This window comes from Triturus cristatus, chromosome 6, assembly GCF_964204655.1.
Source record: "Triturus cristatus chromosome 6, aTriCri1.1, whole genome shotgun sequence".
NCBI lineage: Eukaryota > Metazoa > Chordata > Amphibia > Caudata > Salamandridae > Triturus > Triturus cristatus.
In genome coordinates, this window is record NC_140589.1 from 1,486,640,168 (window position 1) to 1,486,663,965 (window position 23,798).

At 45.9% G+C, this 23,798-nt stretch overlaps 1 protein-coding gene across 1 annotated transcript in view; it reads right to left on the bottom strand.

Moving 5' to 3' along the window:
• CCDC88A (coiled-coil and HOOK domain protein 88A) overlaps positions 1 to 23,798 on the bottom strand; it is an 888,939-nt gene that overhangs the window by 862,569 nt on the left and 2,572 nt on the right. The window contains exon 2 of the mRNA XM_085612608.1: positions 23,062 to 23,162. Within this exon, the coding sequence (XP_085468734.1) occupies positions 23,062 to 23,162 (101 nt within the window). The remainder of the gene's footprint in view (positions 1 to 23,061; positions 23,163 to 23,798) is intronic.

Genomic DNA, 23,798 nt, shown 5'->3' on the forward strand with positions numbered 1-23,798 from the left:
TCCTTGAACTGGGAGGCGATAGGTTTTAAGAGCGCTTGATCATGCCACTCAACTGCTTTCTAAATGCTCCAGAACCGCGAGACATAAGGGTGTCTGCCCAAGATAACATAGACTGTTCACGCCGGGATTAAGACTTTTGATTTATTTTATTTGTTAAATATAATGCCATGTCTCATTCAGGTGCAATAAAACATATAGTAGATTTGTGTTGCTAGATGTCATGGTTGGTCTTGGTCGCTATTTAGCTTCTCTGAGATTTTGCCGCTTTTTAAACGTAATATACGGACTGTGGTTGTTTATACATGATACGGTTGTGATAGTTTGAACGAACATTGTCTACGTTTCGCAGTCTATGTAGGTGCCCTTTTGCACTGTGCTCTCTGCTGCGGCTGTGCGGAAGGGTAAGAAACGGGGACTCTGTATTAACCTCACATGGACCTTACAAGAAGGAAACCCAGAGAGAGCCCTGCCGAAATGTTAACATATGTGTGCAGTTATTGTAGGTACACAGTCGTCAGCTGGTCCTCTGTCGAGGCAGTTACTCTCAAAGGACAGCACCAATGGAAAGTGAAACTACAGGTCAGCATGTTTACTGTTGTTAAAAAAAAATCTCCGCATTACGCGTGAGGTGGTGGTGGTTGGAGGGGGGGGGATTAGCTGTTCAGTTATATTTTTAAACCGGAGTTTAGGCCTTTTCTAAACACTCCCCGAGTTCGGCAGTAATTTTTTTGTTCCGTAAATTATGTAATCTTATCAACTATAAAAGCGCCAAGGAGTCTTTCAGTTATTGTTGGGCGCTATAAAAAGCGCCTGTTATACTATTGCTTTTGTTGTTGTTATTAATATTATCAGCCGTTCCAGTGTGTTTAGCATCAATCGCCTGCCTTTTCAGCAAAACACTGGGAAGGGTCCTTTGCGTCGGGTGATTTCTAAAGAATCTCTAATAACCACAGTTGGCATTCTTCAACCTGCCCCTTCTCATAACTCTCACCCCCTCTCTGAATCCCCATCTCTCAAACCCCCTCTCTCTTTTACATCTGAATAATACAATGAATCTTGGCATTAAATAATTTACCTTTAAAGATGCACTGAATACAGAAAGAACCACTTTTGTTGTTCCTTTTATCACACTAACAGATTTAAAACAAGCATTGGCATAGCCAATAGGTCTCGCCTTTGAAACCTAATAAGTGTTTAGTTATCCAGCACAATATCCTTGGTGCAACAACATCAACTGTTGCATGGCTAAACACTTATAAGGTCCCAAAGGCGAGACCTACTGGCTATGCCAATGCTTGTTTACATTGAGAGGAGTTGGCCTAACGGCTTGGGCAGTCGACCTCGAATCTAGGGAACCAGGTTCGAGTCTAGGCAATGATGCTGTGATTCTGGGCAAATCACTTAATCTCCCCGTGCCTAACAAAAATGAATGTGTGCCCTCATGTAATGCAACTGGTGCTATGTAAAGCGCTCTGATACCCGATTCGGGTCAAGTTCTGCTATATAAAACACTGCAAAAAAAAAAAAAAAGATAACTAAAGATATATGTGTTGGTGTCTAGATAATAGGTCCAATATTTTTCATTGATTTTTCTTTTAAACTTACTTTTTTTTCCATAACAAACATACATCAATTCATCTTACAGCATAAGAGACTGCTTTAAAGATTGTCATTGTTTTTAGTATACGGTACATTTCTTTTCCGATTATTTTTACACCTGTGCATAGTTTCCAGGTAATATTCTGTAAACATACTTTTCGCTCTTGCTTGCCTCTTTTCCTTTTTCCTACCCACAATCTATATGATACAGGTAGTTATACTGTGCTAGGTCACTGTGCTACGTCACATCAGACCCCTCGGATTATGCTATTATGCTATTAATCCTGACCCCATTCTGCTCTTCCCCTCACAGTTGACCTCTTTGGTTCCCTTACTGACTGTCTTCCTCTGGTATTTCTGTTATTCCATTTACACTACTGCTCTACTTTGTGGGTCCTCTCCCACTTTCTAATCCCTTGAGACCTTTCTTGTTCGTGTCTCCTCAGCACTCTTTTTTCCATCTGTTTTTTGGGGGCATATAGAAGATGTCCATCTGCTAGCTATGCTGCATTTTGCAAGTAGAAAGCTCAGTGTCCCAAATCTACACTGCATCTTGCGTGTTTAGGCTGAGGGAAAAGTGGCAGTAAGCAATGTTCCATTGTTGCCTCTATTTGTACACAGTGATGTCACCACCTCTCTCCAGATATCCATGCCTCTGGTTGGGAACGTGGCCCCCCAATCTCGACACTCAGGGCAAGTCGACGCTCTGTCTTCTTATATCTTATGCAATTTGGAGGGAATGGGGTAAGTGGGACGAAGGTAGTGAAAGATAGTCAGTTTAAACCTAGTGTGGCTCGCAATGTATTTGACATCTGTGCATGTTTTCTCCCATTCCTTTTCGGTCAACTGATCTAGTAAGTCACTGTCCTATCTTGTCCTATAACTGTCCCACTTTCTGGGGTGAAAGGTTTCCTATCTGCTTTTAACCCTCTCTCTGGTTGACTCATTTTGACTTTTTTTGTCTAAACGTTTGCAGCCAACAGATCGCCAGCAATCTGCTGAATGGGGGCTGTAGCAGTACTGTTTTGACTGCCACTTCCCAGCTCAATGCCACCTAGCGCACCACATGGAACTCCCTGCTGGTGACCTCCTTTCATCAAGCAGATCGGTAACATTCCTTCTTCAATCATACCCCAGGGTGGTCTTATTTTCCAAAGATATTTAATAGAGAGAAATATCAACCCATCATCTGCCCCATATGCTGCATGTTCATTTGATTATTGTCACTTACTATAGGGTAAATTAGATTTCTAATACATTTGGGACTGCAAGCACAGTCTTCTTACTGCTGTTCAGCTGATACTGCAGTTTCTACTGGGCCATATAATATATCCACCTATTATGTAATTATGCTACTGATAAATAAGCATGCATTTCTATTACCAACCTTTTCTTTCAAGGGATAAAAATTAGGCCTGGGCAGCAAATTCCGTTCCGTTCGCGAAATTTGCGGAATTTGGGTAATTTCGCGTTCCGCGGAGAATGCGAAATTGGCCAAAAATCTGCGTTCCGCGACTTCGCGAAATTTTTTGCTTGTTCGCGTTCTCAAGATGCGTGTTCGCGAGATATTTCACCCCGAGCACGCAAACAGCGATCGCGAACAGGAAAAAAGTCTCGCGAACAAGCAATTCCGCGTGTTCGCGGAATTTCTGCGTGTTCGCGGAGATTTTTTACCGTTTCGCGGAGATTTGCGTAACGCGATTACGCAAATTCCGCCCACCCCTAATAAAAATGAGGCCATGTTCAGAAGTGCTAGGGAGATCTAACCAAGAAAGCGATCAATATATGAGTCATAAACCCAATTCTTCCACCTGGAAATCCGAGTTACTAAGCAACAGAATTAAACATTCAGGGAGGTGAGCGGCAAGGGTTGCAAATGATTAGCTTGTGTGGTGATTTAAACGCCGAAGCCTGGGACTGTTGAATGCATTACATGCAGTCACTTTACTAAACATATTGCCCTGCACACACTTCTATCACCTTTCAGTCTTTCTACTTCATGGGCCTAGTTGCCCATGTCAATGAACTCTCACATTTAAAAGTGCTCTATCGCAAACCTCTCTTACACACCCTAAATGTGTGGCCGCGCATGTCTTTTTAATGCAGCCTCTAAATTCTCCCTTTATTAATAATCACTTTAGCCTCCTGTCTGCCTGTCCACTGGCGCTCTATCATATATTGCATATCATATCTTGGGAAATCCGACGCCTATAAAATGTATGACCACTCAAATAACAATGGGGTTTCGCTTGAGTTTCACTACTTGCAAAAAGCCTTCATTCATCTACAGTCGCTGTCACACCTTGTATCGCCCTACATTACCAATACATCACACCCCAAAAGTCAAAGTGTAACAGAAAAAGTAGTATAACATTCTAACACAAGGACTGGACTCAGCTTCATAAAGGAAAGCAGTACAAAGTAAAGAGGTTGTGAATAATAGATATAATAGTGATTAAAATAATAATGCAACTCTATGTCCACTCACTTCGACCTCTGGGTCCACCTCAGTCAACCCAATGATGTTGTATTTGTGCCACTGCCCCAGTTAATGCTACGTATGTACCACACTAGCTCCTCTTAAAGGTGACCGACATGCTGCAGCATGGCTGTTTAAGGGCCTCAAGAAATAAGACAACATCACTACTACTATGACAGAAGTCCACTGGCACACTTTGCCAGTCCACACTTCAAATCTGTTGCGTCATCTACAAAGCAATCACAACTGGCACACCTGCCTACCTGGCTGACACACTCACACTCTCCAGTGGCTCTCGGCATACCCACGGCCAGGTCACCATCAGACTAGAGACGAAGATGTGTAAAAAAGAAAAAGTAAACAAGGAAATAGACTTATATTTGCACCTAGAATCTGAAACAATATCCTAATATCCTTGTATCCATCAGGACTGGCTAAACCATGTGCTCCAATTTTAGGAAAGTAGTATAAAAGCACAGGACAAACTAGTATGCCCAAAACAGAAACAAGATTTATTTTCGCAGGTAGAGTACATGTATCTAACCTGCACGACTTAATCAATCAATTTGAACTCATGCCCATAAATGTACGCAAGAGTCTCTGTGTAAATGAATAAAGACTGTATTCATATATCCCAATGACACAATATAAAATTAACACAGTGTCCTCAACAATGAAGTGTAGGCATATTGAGACAAAACGGCAGCTTATGCTAATAACTCCACAAGTTCAAGTTCAAGTCCATCCACTCACGGTTTGATACAGAGCATATGCTGGCGGTTATGCAAAGCAGGGCGCCTGGACTCGAACTTGTGAGCGGTTAGACTCAGACTCGTAGAGAGATGAATGAGCCGCCCTTTTGACTCAATATGATTATGCGTCGTTGATGATGCTCTGCTCTGGAGACAGGTGCCATTTCCCTCTTGATGAATTTGGTTGACAAATGAGGTTGACACTTACATGGCTCATGTCCTAATAACACCCGCAGATTAGTGCTTTGGGGAGGGCGGCCAACCAGCAGGAGGCCTGCCCGCCCCTGGGGATTTTTGGGGCGGGGGGCAGCCAGAGCCAGTGGGCTAGTTGGGCTCCATTGGGTGGTTTTTGGGCTCTTTGGGCTTGGGTGAGGCTACATTCGGGCTAGTGTAGTATATAGCTGGCCATTTCGTGTGGCGGGCCACCATTTTGGTGGTACGTGACACGACAGCCAGTGGGGAGGATAGTGGGCAGTTAGTTTTTCGTGGTTATTTGGATTGGCTTTGGGTAGTGTGGTTTTTGGAGCGTTTGGCAGGTTAGCGGTGCTAAGTGTAGCGGGGCGTTTCTGAGGACGTATCTGCGGGCAGCTTGAGCGGACGCAGTCGACGGAGGAGCTTGGGGAAGTGCGTTGTTGGCTGGCGGCTGACTGCTGCGATCCGTGACAAGGACCATGGCGGGACTGGAGGATCCGAGAGTGGTGGAAGCGCTATGCTTATTGGAGGACGCGGGCCGCACGGACATGCTGCGGCCCGACGTCACGGTGAGATCCCCCAGGAGAGCGGCGAGCGGCGTCGCAGCTGCGGTTATCGCCTGCGAGCCGCCGCTCGCTCGAAAGCGGGTGACAATGGAGGCGGGGGGGCGCGGCCACACAGCGCATGCAGCCGTACAGTCCAAACGCCCGCGGGGCGAGGGGAGGAGCACGGCCCGCGGCCTTTATTGACGTTTAAATAGGGGGTTGGGGGGGATGGGGGGTGGCGTGGCCCAGGGGACACAGGGTATGAAGCGGGCGGGGGGAAGCGCCAAGAAACAGAAGCAGGGCAGTGCGAAGGTAACGGGGGGGCCAGGGCAGGAGTGAGGCAATGGGGGTGTCTCCTCTGCCCCAGGAATCGGCGGTGGGGCTTCGCCGTTACTCATTGACAGCGAGGGGGCGGGGAGGGGGCAGCAGGGGGGTCAGGGGGTGCAGGAAGGTCTGAGGGAGGACACCTGGGGCGCGGGTGTGGGGGCCAGGCCACGGAGCCCGGGTGGGGGGGCAGTACCAAGCGGGGGTGGCTCGGGGGTCGCCCAGGATTTGCGGGAGGAGGGTGATACCGGGCGGGGGGTGGGCATGGATCTTCTGCGCTGGGGGTCCATGGGAGCATGGCGAGGTGCTCGAGAGAGCAGCATGCGGCTTCACTCCACCGAGGGGATGGGCCGGCTCTGCCTTATGCGGGCGGTTGCGCTCCCACGAGGGACCTGTAAGTGGCTCCTGGCGCGACGCGGAGCGGTAAGTCCCTGCTAGCCCCACCCCGAAGGGTTGATACGGCCGCCGGGGGACGGGGGCGGAGGTCCGACAGTTCGGAGCGGGACCCAGAGGAGTAGGACAGAGGAGAGGGAGCGTGGATTTGAGCGACCTGCTCCGCACCTATAGGGAGCGAGCAGGATTGAGCAAGCTGGAGCACGCGGAGGGCGGCCTGTGGCAGGAGCACATAGGATTGGCAGGGCTGGAGTCCGATGAGGACAGCCCGGCCCAGTTGGATTACGATGAAGAGAGTGTGGAGGACGGGGAAATTGTGGAGAGGGGGCAGAGGGAGGGTCAGGACGGGGGCTCTAAGTAACGCTGTGCTAAGTTTCTTACAGAGAGAGGCGCGACAGGGACCCCAGGCGGATAGTGACGGCTCCACCTGCATGACTGGTTAGGCGGCGGGATGCGGATGCCGACCTTGACGCCAGGTAAGGCACGGCACAGAACGGAGAGTGGGGCGGGTAGGCCACCACAGGCCAAGGTCTCAGTCGGCACGGATGAGTGGGGGGAGATTGGGAGGGTGAATTTGTGTAAAGGATCATACGTACGGGATACAGGGGTGGGGCTGGAGGAGGCGGAGCCAGGCACGAGCAGGGCCTCGTGGGAAAGGACGATGTAGGGGTGCCCAAGGAGGGCAAGGGGGGGAAAGAGAGCCATGATGTCCCGGTGCGCAAGCTGCCGTATATGGGCATCACGAAACCGTTGGGGGCACACTTGTCGTTGGCCACCAAGGAGAAGATATGGAAGGGCAAGTATGTGGATATTTTAAAGCTCCTGCATCGCAAGCTGACGGCAAAAGAAAGGTCCAAGGAGGAAGAGCTGGAGTTGGCCAGGAGGCCGAGAGTGCCCATGAACATTGAGAATTGGTCGGCGGGGTTCTGCGACAAGTACCCTGACACGTCCATCGTGCTTTTCAAATACATGGACGTGATCCGGCGGGTGCAGGTCACGTACGGGGGATACGCTTGGTCGCACTATGACAAGGAGTTCTGGGCACATATGACCTGGGACCCGGAGGTGAAATGGGGGGAAATTGATTCGGACCTCAACCAGCAGACCATGGGAGGGGCGAAGTTCGGCAAAACGACATACACGGCCAGTGGCCTTCCGCTCGCGCTCCGTCCCTTTCCAAACCCCCCCCGTGGGGGGGTGGGGAAGGAGAAAACACAGTTGGAACTACAGTGGGCGCGTGTTGGGATTTCAATAAGGGCGACTGTGCGAGACAATATTGCAATTCCGGCATGAGTCCTCCAAATGTGCGGGGCAACACCCAGTGGTGCAATGCTGGGGGACGGGAGGCGGCGGTCAGGGTCAGCAGTCCGCTCCGGCGGGGCAGCAATCGGGGGGTAGGGGAGGTAGGGGAAGACAGGGGAATATGGGGAAAGGCTCATATGCCAGTTAAGCAGGACCGGCTGGAAACCTTCTTGATGTCTTATCCACGGACCGAAGACACGGGACTGCTACGGCAGGGGTTTCGGGAGGGTTTCCGGCCGGGGTACGAGGGTCCAAAAGCTACCAGATGGGCCGCAAATGTTTAATCTGCCAACACACACGGGGCGGTGGTATGGGAGAAACTGGGAAAGGAGGTCCGGGAGGGGCGGATGGCGGGGCCTTTTCAAGAGACCGCTATTCGGGACCTGATTATCTCCCCTATCGGAGTGGTGCCGAAGAAGGAGCCCGGACAGTATTCGCTGATTCAGCATCTGTCATGGCCGGAGGGGACGTCGGTCAATGATTACATAGCGGACGAGCTGTCGTCGGTTTCTTTCTCCTCCTTGGACGTGGCACGGCGGTTGGTCGTGACGGTGGGGATGGGTGCCCTCATGGCAAAATGCGACATCAAGTCAGCTTTTCGGCTGCTCCCGGTACACCCGGAGGATTTCCAACTATTGGGGATTCAGTTCGAGGGGTCCATCTTCTTGAACAAAGCATTGCCCATGGGGTGTTCCATCTCTGCGCTTTGTTTGAGCGGTTCAGCATCTTCTTGCAGTGTGTGTTTTCGTGGCACACAGGCAAAGAGACGGTGACGCACTACCTGGATGACTTTTTCCTGGTGGGACTGCCCGGTTCGGCGGACAGCAGCTGGACAGTTTTACAGAGCTCATGGGCTACCTGGGTGTGCCCCTGGCACCAGAGAAGACACAAGGTCCCAGCACGGTGCTGTCATTTCTGGGCATAGAGTTAGACTCAGTAGCCATGGAGGCCCGTTTGCCGGGAGACAAAAGATGCACATGCTGCTGTTGATTGACACCATGTTGGCCAAGCAGAAGGTGACTGTACGTGAGGTGCAGGTTCTCTTAGGGCACTTGAACTTTGCATGCTGGGTGGTGCGAGCAGGGCGCATCTTCTGCAGACGTCTGAGCGTGTCACTGTCCGGTTTGACACTACCGCACCATCATCTGCGCCTGTCGGCGGGTACGAAGGAGGTCTGCGCATGTGGCGGGCATTCTTGGAGCGATTTATTGGTATCCCCATGGCCCGCCCGGAGGAGTGGGAATGGGACGCTACCATACCCTCGGACGCTGCGGGGGTAGGTGGTTTTGGACTGTATTGGCAGAGGAAGTGGAGCACTGAGGTTTGGCCCCCACAGTGGCAGAACGGGGGGAGGAGCATTGCATTTTTGGAACTGTTTCCCCTAGTGGTGGCAGTGACAGTGTGGGCAGGGAACCTGGCACACAAAAAGGTGATCTTCAAGGTGGATAACATGTCGGTGGTACATGTCGTGAATAGGCAGTCGGCCAGGGACCCACAGGTGCTCAAGTTGTTGAGGGTATTTGTGCTGCAATGTTTGGAACATTTGAATTCAGGGGTAGCACCCAATATACCCTTGAGGGCTTGGGTAAGTATAATGTAATAGTAGAAGGCCAACAAGGGATTTTGTTCTAGCGAGATTCAGTTCTATTATACAGTACAAAGTAATCTTTACGTGAGTTCTAGATAGAAACTCAACCAAACGTTATTCAATTGAATTCAGTCAATGATATATAGCAACACACACGGGGTATTTTTTAAAGTGAAAAAAATCACTGGTTTTTTATGTAGAAACAATTCATAAAAAGGAGTACAGAAAACAGGTAAATGTATAATGTAACATGAAGGGAAAAACAACTTAATATTATCCACAAATCATGACATTACAAATATCCAATCCAAAAAAGTAAACAGAGATCTATCTCATATTTGGAGAACAATCAACTGTGCAGGTATGCTGTGGAGATGGAAAATACAGTCGACGTTTCGGTCTGTTGGGGCGTCAATCGGTCAGACCATCTTCAGGACAGTTGAGCAATACAAAAAGACTCCTGCATAAATATGGTATCAATTAATTACAAAGAAAAAACATAAAATTCTCTTCATAGTTGATAGAGAAAGTAAAGGGATAGCCCGTGTGTGAGAAAACAATCTTGTCTAAAAGACATTGTGAAAGAAACACCTTAAACCAAAGAAGAACAGCGTTGTTGCATTACTGTGTAATTCAGTGGAAAGGGGTGAAGGAATACGTTAATATTGGTGTGCGCTCAAATGAGACTAACAGAAAGATATTGCGCTTACTCATAACTTGTTGTACGAATTAGAGGAGTAATCACTTCCTCATTGGAGATAGAATGTAATTCATCTATAAAGCGAAAAACAATGGTCACGGTGAGCCTTTAAATAAAACGCGTGTTAATGTATTTTTCTATCAATTTATATAGCATACCCGGTCTTAGTTAGGTGGGTGTATACCATGCGAGTGCCCGTAGCAGGATGGGCAACAATGGAATTCAGAATACGGACTGTTCTGATCTTGTATAACAAAGAAGGCCAGTTGGTCCTTCGTTGACAGATTTCTTCACTCAAGGAGATCTGGAAGATGAAAGTTAGGTACGCTGTGGTTTAAAAAATAATTATCTTATAAGGTCAAAGGATGTGCATTGAACCATTTATATTAAGGGGTGTACTTAGCAAAGGGCTTAAGTCTATTTCAAAACTAGAGACTGGCAGGTTTGTGAAAAAACGCCCGCTAACAAGGCATTAACTGTATAGAACCACCCACATTTAAAGAGGTGCTTACGAGGGAAGGCAGTCTATTTAAAAACTAACGTATTTGTAAATACAGACAACCTGCTAAAAAACAGGGCGCCCACAGCTATTTGTACAACACCGCGGCTAGACTTAACACTACGAGGTGATACGCTAAGATCTATTACTTACGATTTTAGCTTCTCGAAACCGTGGGGAGTCAAAGTACCATCCGTCGATAGGAACTCGAGCAATATGCAGAGTTCAACGGCGTGTATTTAAAGGTGTTTCGGTGGCCACAGCTGTTCAAGATTAAAATACGAACCGGGCAAGGCAAAAACTACTGTAAATGTGGCGGACATCTTATAATGTGTTTTTTTGTGTACAGATGAATGTATCAGTGGCAAATTTCTACACATTGCCGGGAATTAATGTCCTCGTCGACTGTGGCAACTACAATGACTCACATGATCGGTTACTCACATGATCGTTGATGGTCAGAGTGTTGACGACATGTGGAACGTTAAGTATAGTGATTGCCGAAAAGAGGCGGACATTTTGAAAAGGTAAATCTACACCTTGGAGTGACTTAAGAGAAGCGCCGAAAACGGCGGACATCTTAGAAAGATGACTAATGTCACGATTTGGGGTATTGCATAAGTGTCACTCAGGATGTTTAGATCATCAAGTGCATGCTGTTAAGAGTTGTAATGATCGCTTTAGATCAAAGTGCAGAACAACAGAACTCGTTAGTGAGAAAGAATAACAAGGTACACATTATCAACAAAACAAGTCAATTCTACTAACAATCACAATACTGACCTAATAAATAATACTGTGTGATAAATTGAGCATTTGAGATGTTACAAATTAGACATCTTATGACAGGTCAACAAATTTTCAGGGAAAAGTCTAAATAATTATACATAGATGAACAATATATAGACAAAAGAATACAAAATATTGCAACAAATACAGGCATTTTCCGGATAATTGTCCAAGGTAGTTAATAACAATGTTGTCTTATATTCAAAGAAATGTGCCATATTGTATAGAGTTACTAGACACTGGACTGTTAAACACCTCATCTATACATAAAAACATAAATCAGGTTCAGTTAGATTTTCGGTTTTTACAGAAAAAGAATCATGAATAACGGAGTGGAAACTTTATAAAGGAAGATCTAAGTGAGACATGCCAAGGTATGCCACTCAGTTGCCGTGTTTAGACCCTTTTTGATATTATCACTATTACAAATCCATTGATTCTCTTTGATCGTCAATATGCGATCAACATTAGCCTGTCTGATGGTGGGTTTTACCACTTCAATGATCAACCACAACATCTCTTTCTCCGTATGTCGAAATCGTGTGTAATGCTCCACAAGTGGGGCATTCTCGACTTTACATCTAATTCTAGATTGATGTTGTAGGATGCGTGTTTTAGCCATCTGGGTTGTCTTTCCTATGTAGTTTAAACCACATGGGCATTGGATGCAATAAACCACGTTCCTGGTGTTACAGTTGGAGAAAGATTTGAGTACTACAGAAGATCCATTGAGATCAAAAGATTTCAATTTCATGGTACTAGGACATGCTGCACAGTTACCACATTTATGGTGTCCCACTAGAGGTATTATTTGTTGCATACCATCGACAAGATGTTGTTGCGGTGTGATGTACGTGTGGACTAGTCGATCTTTGATATTGGGCCCTCTTTTAAACGAAAAGAGTGGTTGGTCTGACAGCTCAGGTAAGGATGACAAAAGTGTCCAGTGTTTTTTTACAATTTTCTATATTTTGTTTGTGGCAGTCCCAAACGTGGTTACACAAACTAACATTGGGTCCGGTGTCTTTTGTTTGACTTCAAGCAAGGCATTGCGGTCATTGTACCAGGCTCTCTTAAGAGATTTCTTAAGCAGTTTGTTTGGATACCCTCTTGAGTGCAGTTTTTCTTTAAGTCTGTATTGCTCAACTGTCCTGAAGATGGTCTGACCGATTGACGCCCCAACAGACCGAAACGTCGACTGTATTTTCCATCTCCACAGCATACCTGCACAGTTGATTGTTCTCCAAATATGAGATAGATCTCTGTTTACTTTTTTGGATTGGATATTTGTAATGTCATGATTTGTGGATAATATTAAGTTGTTTTTCCCTTCATGTTACATTATACATTTACCTGTTTTCTGTACTCCTTTTTATGAATTGTTTCTACATAAAAAACCAGTGATTTTTTTCACTTTAAAAAATACCCCGTGTGTGTTGCTATATATCATTGACTGAATTCAATTGAATAACGTTTGGTTGAGTTTCTATCTAGAACTCACGTAAAGATTACTTTGTACTGTATAATAGAACTGAATCTCGCTAGAACAAAATCCCTTGTTGGCCTTCTACTATTACATGTTTGGAACATGGCATTTTGTTTCAAGCCCGGCATGTGCCGGGGGTGGACAATGACATTGCGGATGCTTTGTCTCTTTCACAATGGCAGAGGTTCCATGGGCTAGCCACGGAGGCGGAAGAAAACAAGACACCGGTGCAGACAGGGATGTGGTCAGTAGGAGAGAAAGGGTCGTTCAACTGGTAAGAGGTCAGTGGCTGTTTCAACTTGGAGGGCCTACGAGCAGGCTTGGTGAGATTTTTTGGGCAGTGGGGCGATGCGGCACGACAGTCATTGGGTGAGGGGTGAGCAAGTGGTGCACTTCATTTTGGCAATAATGGACAAGGGAATTTCCAAAGTGATGATCGCGGGCAAGCTGTCAGCCATAGCATTCATGGGGAAATTGTGGCGGGGCTATGCGCCGTCAGCGGGTGAACTGGGTGCACGTTTATTGGAAGTCTGGGCGAGGGAACGAGGCGCCAATGCCTCGCAGCGCCGTCCCGTAATGGCGGGTATTCTCGTCGGTTTGATATGGCTCATGCCGGAGATTTGCCGCAGCCGAGAGGAAGCTATTCTGTTTTCCACGCTAATGTTGTGGATGTATTTATGGCCTTTTCGGGTGTCGGAGCTCCTGGGAGCAAGAGGGAAGCAGAGGGTACGGTGGGGGGAGGTGGAGTTGCGGCCCAGGGAGGTGGCGGTTCTCTTGCGGCGCTCGAAGACTGATCAACGGGGAGTGGGGAAGTGGGTGGTCATGGGACCCGTGGCGGATCGGGTGGTGTGCCCCGCCGTGTGGGGTGAGATGTTGGCATCCAGGGCGAGTGATGAGGTGGGGGAGGTCTTTTGCCGGGCTGAGGGTGGCGGGGTGTCAGCGGCGCAACTACTTTGGGTTCTGCGGCACGCCATTCACGCTATGGGTGAGAACCCCAGACTGTTTGGGACGCACTCCTTTCGGATAGACGCGGCAACAGATGCGGCGAAGAAGGGGTGGGGGAGGGAGGATCTGATGCGACTGGGGCGCTGGAAATCGGACTGTTATAAGACATAAATTAGGATGCGGGGCTTCGGGGAGGAGGAGGCTTGATTTGCTGTCGCTTGTCTCACATATGTGTCTTTTTAGGTGTGGTGGCGAACCGGCCGTGGCAGGATTGTCCATCCTCATCTTAGGACACTCTTTCGTGAAACGAGCGGAGCGATATGAATGGGACAAGACCAGGAGTTTAAATCTAGAATTGGATCCTAGGCTTTTTTGTTGTTATTGGCAAGGAAAGGGGGGCATGAGGTGGCATGAGTTATTTCCAGCACTGAGTAAGGTAGTTAGGGGGGGAATTTGCCCGGATGTCTTGGTCATTCATTTAGGAGAAAACAATCTGGTGCAATGCAAGGGCTTGGCGTTACTGAAACAAATGAAGCGGGATTTGCTGGAGATCCAGCTGCAGTGGTCTGGTTGTCATGTCGTATGGTCTGAGTTTATACCTAGGAGATGTTGGAGAGGGGCTGAACGGCCAGCGGCCATAGATAGGGCGCGGAGGAAGATTAACAGGGACATGAGAGTTCTTTAGGACAGGGAAGGGTTTGGGCGGATGGAACATCCGGAGCTGTGCTATGCAGCATTGTATTTTTTCAGGGAAGACGGGGTGCATCTGTCCCGCTGTGGCATGGAATTGTATATAGTGCAGCTGAAGGAGGCTTTGGATAGGGCGGTAGGTGTGTGCAGATACCCGAAGCGTCAGCAGTCCTAATGGGGGGACGGAAAGCCGTCGGTGTCGACTTTCCGAGTGGCGTTTTTCCTAGGTCAGTTGGGGTATAATGAGGTATAGTTACAGTTATAAAAGAGCATAGGAAGTTTACCTGGTTAGGTAGGGGGAGAAAGGTTAGGAAATTGCAAGTAGTTTTATAATTGTTGCAGGGGGGAACATGTTTAGGGGAGGGCTGGGGGGTAAAGTAGGAGGACAATATTTAGGGCCTTATGTAGGTAGCCTAACATTTACCACTTCATAAATACCGAATTTTACCGATTCGGTATTTATGAAGTGGTAAATGCTATGTAGGTAATTAGTCGGTAAAAATTACCGATTCGGTATTGGTCGGTAATTAAGAATTGGTATTTACTGATTCGGTAATGGTAACTGGCTTCCCATTGATTCCTATGGGCCAGGAGGCCCATAGGAATCAATGGGAAGCCAGTTACCATTACCGAATCGGTAAATACCGATTCGGTAATGGGGGGAGCACAATCAAGGGTGGCAGGGTGTCACAGTGACACCCTGTTGCACCCCTGATTCCTGCATGTGTGCACATGTGGCACACATACATGCCCTAAGGGCATGTATGTCTGCCACATTGCACACTTCTAAGGGCCAAATAATGTTTTTTCTAAGACATTCGTCATTTACCACCAACTTTTAGTTGGTGGTAAATAACGAATCCACACTACACCCACACACTCCCCCTACATCTCTTTTCAGGATTCGGTATTTACCGAATCGGTAAAATTACCGAATCGGTAATTTTACCGATTCGGTAAATTACCGAATCCTGAAATGTCCCCCCTACATACCAAAAGCCTGAATACCAGTCGGTAACGTGATTTTTACCGAAAATCGGCCGTTACCGACCGGTATTGGGCTTCCTACATATGGCCCTTAGTGAGGTTTCGTTTTGTACGGCACAGGCCAAGGGTTTTTTGTGTAAGGTGCACCTGTTTCCAATAAAGCGGCCTTTTTCACACCAACAAGCTGGTCTGTGGTCTGTGCTGCTCCCTTTTGGCCAAATGACACTATCTGATGAAAACGTTAACAATATATCTTGTGTTGTTGTTTGAATATTTCAAAACAGAGTTCAAAAAAACTAAGTTTCACTTCTTTTGCCGTTTATCATTTGACAACCCATGATTTACCTGTGTGTCTGTCTGTAAAATTCATATACTAACAACTTTTTTAGCACTGTGTCATCTGCACCATTATCCATTTTAAATTGTGTCATTGGAATATACAATTACAGATTCTTTTCATTTACACTGAGAGGTTCTTGTGTACATTCATGTGTATGTGTTCAAATTGATTGATTAAATCTCAGAGGTTAGATACATGAAGGGTACCTGTGAAAAGAAATCCCACCCAACCGCTGTACATTGTATCAATATAGGAAAGAGATGAAGATTCACCGCTGTAAAGAACACTACATCATGATGCAATAACAGTCCACAATCCAAATCCCCCATCTATCACACTTGGAACCCATAGTGCTGTCTAGTCTTTCAGCGAGGTGCACGCTACAGAAGCACCACATACATACGAGTGTGAACTACATCAATAATTTGTTTGCGTTTACACCAGAGATCGGTGTTCCTCTTGCACATGTACGTCAAAGGCCACAAGTGCAGTTAACAAACAGGCTGCTAAATCATGCCTTCTTATAACAGCATTGAGTCAACCCACAAGCTGACCAGCCGGAGTCTGAACCCTGAACTCAATGAAGAATGACACTCAAAGAGGTGATATCCACTGCAGTGTCACAACGCTGGGTCACCCCAAAAGCTGCCCAGCTCTGAAACTATGTATTACACCCAATTAACAACTACCTACATAAAAGGAATAACACTTGTACAATCATAGCATACAGTCGACTCAAAAGGTAGCTGTTCAATCCTGAACTTAAATATTTGACTCTGTGAACAATTCAACAACCAGCCTATCACACCCAGGACACAGACCTCCAGGGCTTTAAATGGGCCCTTTGGGGTCTCAGAGACAGTAGTAGTTAAAAACAGAAATTGATATGGATACCTATTGGGCCTATATTTATGTTCCTGACTTACAGGTAAAAACACTGATCGATTTCTGGGTAATTAATGTAAAACATGTTAAGGTAATCCATGTCACCATTGGTTTAGTTCCAGTTTATATTTCACATATTTTACTTAATCTTGCATTCCCTAAGGGTGTTTACTACTTCTAGGATGTTGTATTCCTGTATCTTTTTTCATGTAGCATAATTAATGCTTTATAGTGCATACATTGAACTGAGTCAACTGCAGGTGTTTATAATGGTCTCTAAATCTAAAGAGGGAAGGAAGAGCGAGATATTTAAATGAGGTCCTAGACCCTAGCTCCTCCCAGGAAATGGCTCACTATTTATCAAGGTCGGATAGTTCCTCCTAAGCTAAGTGGCCACGAAGAGTTGAACCAGATGGCTATTATACGTGTCGCTGAAAGATCTGAAAATCAGATCTTAGTGCCCTAACACACCTATTAGGGTGTCATGCTTCATCACTGGGCGCTCCTTGTCAGGCCGGCGCTGCAATGCCTGACGGGCCTGGGGGCTTCTTTATCGGAGATCTTTTGATCTGAGAATGCCATATGGATGAGTGCAAGTGATGGAATTGAATAAGTGTGGTGAGTGAATGGTGACTAAAACAGGCTCTGGTATTCTAAGACACTTTTTATAGGAAAAGGGTACCTGGACTAAGTAAAAACAGTGGTGCTATCATGTGGTCATCAAGTACCAGGATAGCTACTAGTCAAATGTGGTCAACATCTTTAGTGCCTTGAGAGCCCAAGGATCGGGCAGCCCTTCGTCAGGGCCAAGAGAAAGTATGTTTATGCCCCTCTCTGGGGTTACAGGTCTCCTTTCTAATAAAGGATGGCCTCTCAGTGTTTACCGGTGTACCCCTAGATGGGTGCCGCCCAACAATTCTACCTCGAGAGAGGCAGAGTAATGCTCCTTAGGCGAAATGGAGGGTCCCGGGAACATTGAGGGACACTTGTTAGGTGATACAGACACTGCCGTCTGGCCTACCCACCTCCATACGGCTGTATGGAGGCGGGTAGATCAGACGGCAGTATAATAGCCATCTCGTTCAACTCTTCGTGACCACTTGGCTTAGGAGGAACTACCCCGACCTTGATAAATGGTGTTTATAATGGGCCAATATTAAGAGCTCTGGAGTCAGGCTACAGCAGGGGTCTCCAACCTTTTCTGTAGCGAGAGCTACTTCCGATCAGTGAAACTCACGCATCTTTCTGAGACACCTCCCACGCCCTGCTTAATTGTCTTTAAGCCTAATTTCTTTATGGCCCATACTGTGGTATGAACAAAATACAACTATAGAGCTGTTCAAAGCTGTCAGCAGACTGAAAATCATTACATAGTAAACTGTATATCTGTCTCACACCTCATTCGCCACACTGCTATGAAATGCGTCCCATAACATGATAACGATAACTGCACCTTGGTGTTTATCAGGCAAGACAAGGAAGCACTTCCAACATAGGATCAAAAACCAAAGAAAACACTTCGAACCACCCACCCTACACATGCCATAGCTTGGTAGACATGTGGGTAAGTGCTTCAGTGCCACAATTAGTAAGCGCTCTTAAACTGCTGCAATACAAGGCTTCCCCTTTCTTCATTATCAAAAAAAGTTAAACATAGGGAGAAAGGTTATGTTACAAATGAATACATATGATTTTCATTCATGTTCGGGCCTTTGCAGACTATTGGAACAACAAATGTCCGATATTTGGAAAGGTGGCAGCCTTGCTTTCATTATAAAGCACTTCACTCAGTTCTATAACACATGCTTTAACTCTGCAAAGTCCATTTTCAGAAAATGCATAGTTCTGCAATGTTCAGCAACAGACTGTCTGCTAAGCCTTGCACTCGCTGCACAGTCCTCTTCGACTTCCAGTAATTATATAGTAGCATGAAACATAGGACAATGTCCCTCAGTGTATACCTCAATAAACAGAAAACTCCATAGTCCGATCAATAACAGGTTCTAGCCAGGAACGACCCTTTGTAATCCATTAAAAAAGGAATACAATACATTCATCTAGTCCAGCCTTATCACACTTCTGTTGAGTAGGACTCGCCTACAACAATACGAACACATGCAAAAAATGATAGTTGGATTATTTTCATATAAACATAACTTTCTGAAAATGACGAGAAAAATAAATAGCACACTGGTAGAACGTCTTATTCTCATGGTATTTCAAATGGGCTCTCATCTCCCGCCCAGACCGTGGGGAAAGCTGATATTTCCCAGACATTTCTGTGACTATGCATAAAGAGGGCTGCATTATAGCTCCTATTTGCTTTAATTGAAAATGTCATTATTGAAGCAGAAGGCCCCTTGTGTAACCTTACATATCATTGAAATAAAAGATATAAAGCGTACTTATACATTAACTAATCTAATATACAGATCAAATTAATTCAAACTCCTACACATCATGAAATACTGAAAATGCTCTGACAAGTGAGCATGAATTTGTTCCTTAAAAACAAATGCCAAATCTGATCACACCTCGTGCACGCTCACACACTCCAGTTGTCTATTGCACTCACCAGCCTGCTTTCCTCCTACATAGGCCATGAGTTTCTAAATCAGTATAATGGAGTCCTTCATTCAACATTCTTCTGAGTAACACCTCAAGAACCATGCTAAATAAAGACATAACATCAATGGGATCAAACTGCATGGGTAAAAGAACTAATGAGCCTTGCTTAGAAAAATCCCACTCAAAAAGAAATTACATCATCTCAGCCACTAAAATTGTAATGTGCCTCTAATAAATGCATACCAGTAGAAGTACTTAACAAATCAATTTGATTTGCGTAGCTGTGGTGCAGCAAAACACAGCTCTGTGTCAGACAAGCAGAGCTGCCTATGCACAAAGGAAGAGTGTGGGAGACAGTGAGACTGGGAGTGATGGGACAGAGAGGTGAAGGGCCTGCTTTGGGAGGATCGGGTCAGTACATGTAAAGCGCTTTGATTTCAACATCGGCTGCCACCGCACTTTAAAATTGAAAGAAGATATAATAAAGCACATTAGCAGCCGATGTTAAAATCAAAGGGCCTTGCATGCACTGAGCCGCTTTCATTGACTATTACATAAAGGCAAATGTAGTAGTAAGTGAAAGCAGTTTGTGCAGACAAGAATCTTTGATTTTAACATTGCCTGCCACCGCAGTTCCTGCCCAGTGCCTGCAAGGACCTTGGACTTTAACCTCTGCTGCCACCGTGCTTTGTTGCTGAAGTCCGATATAATGCTTCAGCTTATACAATATAAGTAATCCTTTATTCATAATTGTCACCATAAAATCATAATCCAAGTATGGTGCTTCTTATTTCCATAATACAATTTCGGTATTAACAGTCTTTCAAACAACCAGCTCGTAACAAACTTCTCCTTGTTTGCTATCTCCTCCAGTGTTAAAGCGAAGCCTTTCAGCGCGTATTTGCGAGGGATATATATGGCGTGTTGCCCCCACAGCAGTATCTATTTCAACTCGCGTACGGGTACGGATACGTCAGTAGTTGATCACGTACTCGTGAGTACCGGAAGACTTAACGGATTGTGAGACTTGATGAATATTGAATTAAGAAACGAAGTTATAACTTAAAGTTATCGACATACCAAGGGAGTTTTGAGAGAATTTACTATCGGTACAGGAAGTGTTTTGGGATAACTTTTAGAGTGTTGGTGAACTTTTATTTGTTGGATTAAATGTCAAAGGAGCAAATACGAGTATTCATATGGAAGCCCTGATGAAGTCATGATGCACTAAGAAGTGCATGACGAAACACTTGTTGGCTGCGCTTTTGGAGTATATGGCTGTACTTTGGAACTGTATATAATTTCAATGAAAGAAGAATTCTGTTGGATTTGGTGACCTTCTGAATATGTGATGAACTAATTTGAATAAGGACTTGCTTTGAACTGCAATTAAACACGGCTGTATTTACAATTGTTCTGGACATATGATGAATTATAATTTGAAGAAGGATTTCCTTTGAACCGGGAATACTTCAACTAAACACTGCTGTACCTACAATGGAAATATATGGACCTACAAAGGAATTAAATTACTTACATATATTGTTTACTATTTTAGTGCTCAGGGAGGAATTGTTTTTTAGTTCAGGTTGTGCCCACTGAGTGGGTATTTGTGGGGTTGTTTGGTAACCAACCTCTCCACCCTTTGAAGCACTACCCAATTTTAGTGATTGTTAACTTTGCCCGAATATTTAGTAGTGCGCTCAAGTCTAGACCTGTTTACCATTGGTGTTTGTTGAGTTTCGCATTTCTAACATAGAGCGAACATAACATGAGTGATAGAGACACTTTGAAGACCACCACTCACTCCACAAGCCTCAGCAATGGTTAATTTGTGGTGTCATAATTTCCGAACTAAAACATTTCCAGTATTAATTATTAACAGCAAAATCATTGGTGTTACCATTTATCTTAGACAGCTAACAACCATTGGCAAAGCCAATAGTCCTGGCTGGTTTTAGGCAGGACTACTGGTTTTATGCAATTTTGTGGCTGCTGCGTTTTCTACATAATTATGGATTTCCTGCATTTACCACATAATCCGCCATCTGCTGCACAGTCTTCATATTTCAACAAAAGAATAGTTTCCAGCTCAAATGGATCAAAAGTTACTTAAAGCACAGTGACATGTGTTGTCGTACACTGGAAGGCCCTTAGCAAAGGTTGACTGGTCACCTCACTTTTGCGTCTTTCTGTGTTTGAGTATCAAAGCCAGGGGTAGCAAGCGCTATAAATGCAAACCTTTTTCCCTCTTCTATCCCTCCATTATCCTTTTCAATCCAAATAACTGCTTAACATATCCACCAGTCAAATTACTTTCATATTTCATTATACTAATTCACCACTAATCCTTTATGGGTTCCGCAGTAGCGTGCTACTCACCGAAAAAGCGCTTCAACACCCTGTCCGGGGTAGCAAGCACTATATAAATGCAAACCTTTTTCCCTCTTTTATCCCTCCACTATCCTTCTCAATCCAAATAACTGACTAACATAGCCACCACTCAAATTAATTTCATATTTCACTATACTAATTCACCACTAATCCTTTATGGGTCCTGGGGTAGCGTGCTACTTGCTGAAGATGCGTTTAGACGCCTCATCAGGTGTAGTAAGCGCTATTTAAATGCAATTACAATACAAAACAAAAGTGGTACTAATGAGGTGAAATCTTTGCCCAGATTGTGTAAAAAAAAATCTAAAATAATGAGGTACTACAGCTAACACTAATTGGAACGCATAAATTGCCTTTTCCTGCTGCATAATTTAGTTACCCATGACGTATAATTTGGTCATCACCCGCAGCATAATTCCAGTGGCCCTGGTTTTAGGTGCATGTCAGTTGTTGTGTTATATTTCTGGACGAAATAGAATAGTAGTAAGCTGAGAGTGGCACCAAAATACTGTTTTCGGGGCACACTATGGTAATCACAAAAACTTATGTTTACCTGTTGAAGCCACACCCTTGATTACATAAATCATGCCCCTATTGGAAGCCTCACTTTTTCCATTCTCCTTAAAGACCTGCAACACACACTGAACATGCGAGCTTATGAGTGAATGTCGTCTGTGTCCCTCCCTCACTTTCATGGATTAGTGTGAACAGCACATACAACAATACAGACGTGTCTGAAGTTCACTTCCACCAGGCCCTGACTCCTGATGTCACCGGGTGTGACAGACGCTGAATGCAATCAACACGGCGTTAAGCGCTAATGAGGGGCTCTCCCCATCCCCAGCAGTGGGTGCCCGGTGAAGGGCGACGTGTGTGTGCCGCGGGAGGCACGGCGGTCCCTCTCAGCAGGCAGACCTGTTACAGGGACACTGTGCGGCTTAAGGCAGCAGAACAAAGGCGCGTTTATGAGACACGTGTTCACAGCATGCGGTGTGGGCTCTTGGATTCCAGGGCACGGACAGCCACCACTGTTCGCACGGAACAGACCTTCGTTTGATACCGATAGGTGTGCAATGACCAAAGAGACCATTCTCAGAGAAAAACAGCCCACTTCGGTGTAGTTCAATGCTTCCTTATGACTTAATAGGGAGCTAGAACGTGCATATTGCTGTATCCCAAAATATCCCTCGTTTCAGAGTCCTGGTGTACTTTTCCACATATTGCCCTCATATCCAAATGCCACCCGTCCCTCCCGCCTGCCACTAAGAAAGCGGTGCCGCCGCCTCTCCGCTCCTTGGAAGGAGAACCTCTCTTTCCAGCCAGAAATGTTACAATGTCCCTAGTGTTTCCTTCCTACGGGCCCTCCCTCGCCCTCCGACCATGCCAATGGCAGGGCAGGACGGCGCCCCTCCTCCTCGGCACTTGTTGGCAGGTGTGACGGTGTTTCCAGGGGGTGTCCAGACGACCTTGACCCACGCTGACCGAGAGCAGGCGGCCCCAGTCCTGTGGTAATGCGGACAGCCCCCACCCCTGGCAAGGGCAATGAAAGCACCGGTGCTGTGCCCTCCAAACCCACAACTCCCAAAGACAAGAGGTGCACTTACATCTCCAGCATCACCTCGCTCAGGAAGATGCCATCCACAAGGGCCACGTACTCGTCGAGAAGTGTTTGTCTACCACGGGGCAGGGCCCCCAGGGTCTTCACCTGTAGGACAACAGAAAGAAAACCCACCGTCACCAAATGGCAAAGTTGGACAGCCGCGTAGCAAGGGCGACAAGCAAGGAAAATGGACCCCCCCCCCACGCCCCTTCTCCCCCCCCCCCCGGTTTGGTAGTAACAGCAGCTTTCAATAAAGTGAAATGGGCACTACAGACCTCCGGGCCCTGGTGCCACTGCACCTGCTGCACTATATCAATAGCAGTGCCCTTTAAACTCACATCTGCCACCATGCACTGAACTCAAACAGAGTATACATGTACGGGGACAAGCCCCCGATATAACACCACACTGATGCCCCAAAATATGAACGCTCTGTGGCCATAAATGTCCTCTAAGATAATCGAGCTATGACCAAAGATGTCAAAAATAGAAGCCAGCTATGAACAAGTGTACCTCCAACTATGACCCCTTGTGACTTAGTCCCTACCCACAAATATGACGGCAGTGCTAGGAATGTTCACTCAGTATACATTCTCCTTGTCTATAACTCAAGTAAGAAAATATATCCTAAAACGTAGCCATGATCTAAATACCCATGACCAACTTGCGAAAACGGACTGACAATATGTCACCTTTGAGTGCTCCACGCGTAATCTGGCCTCTTCAAACCACACGCATAAA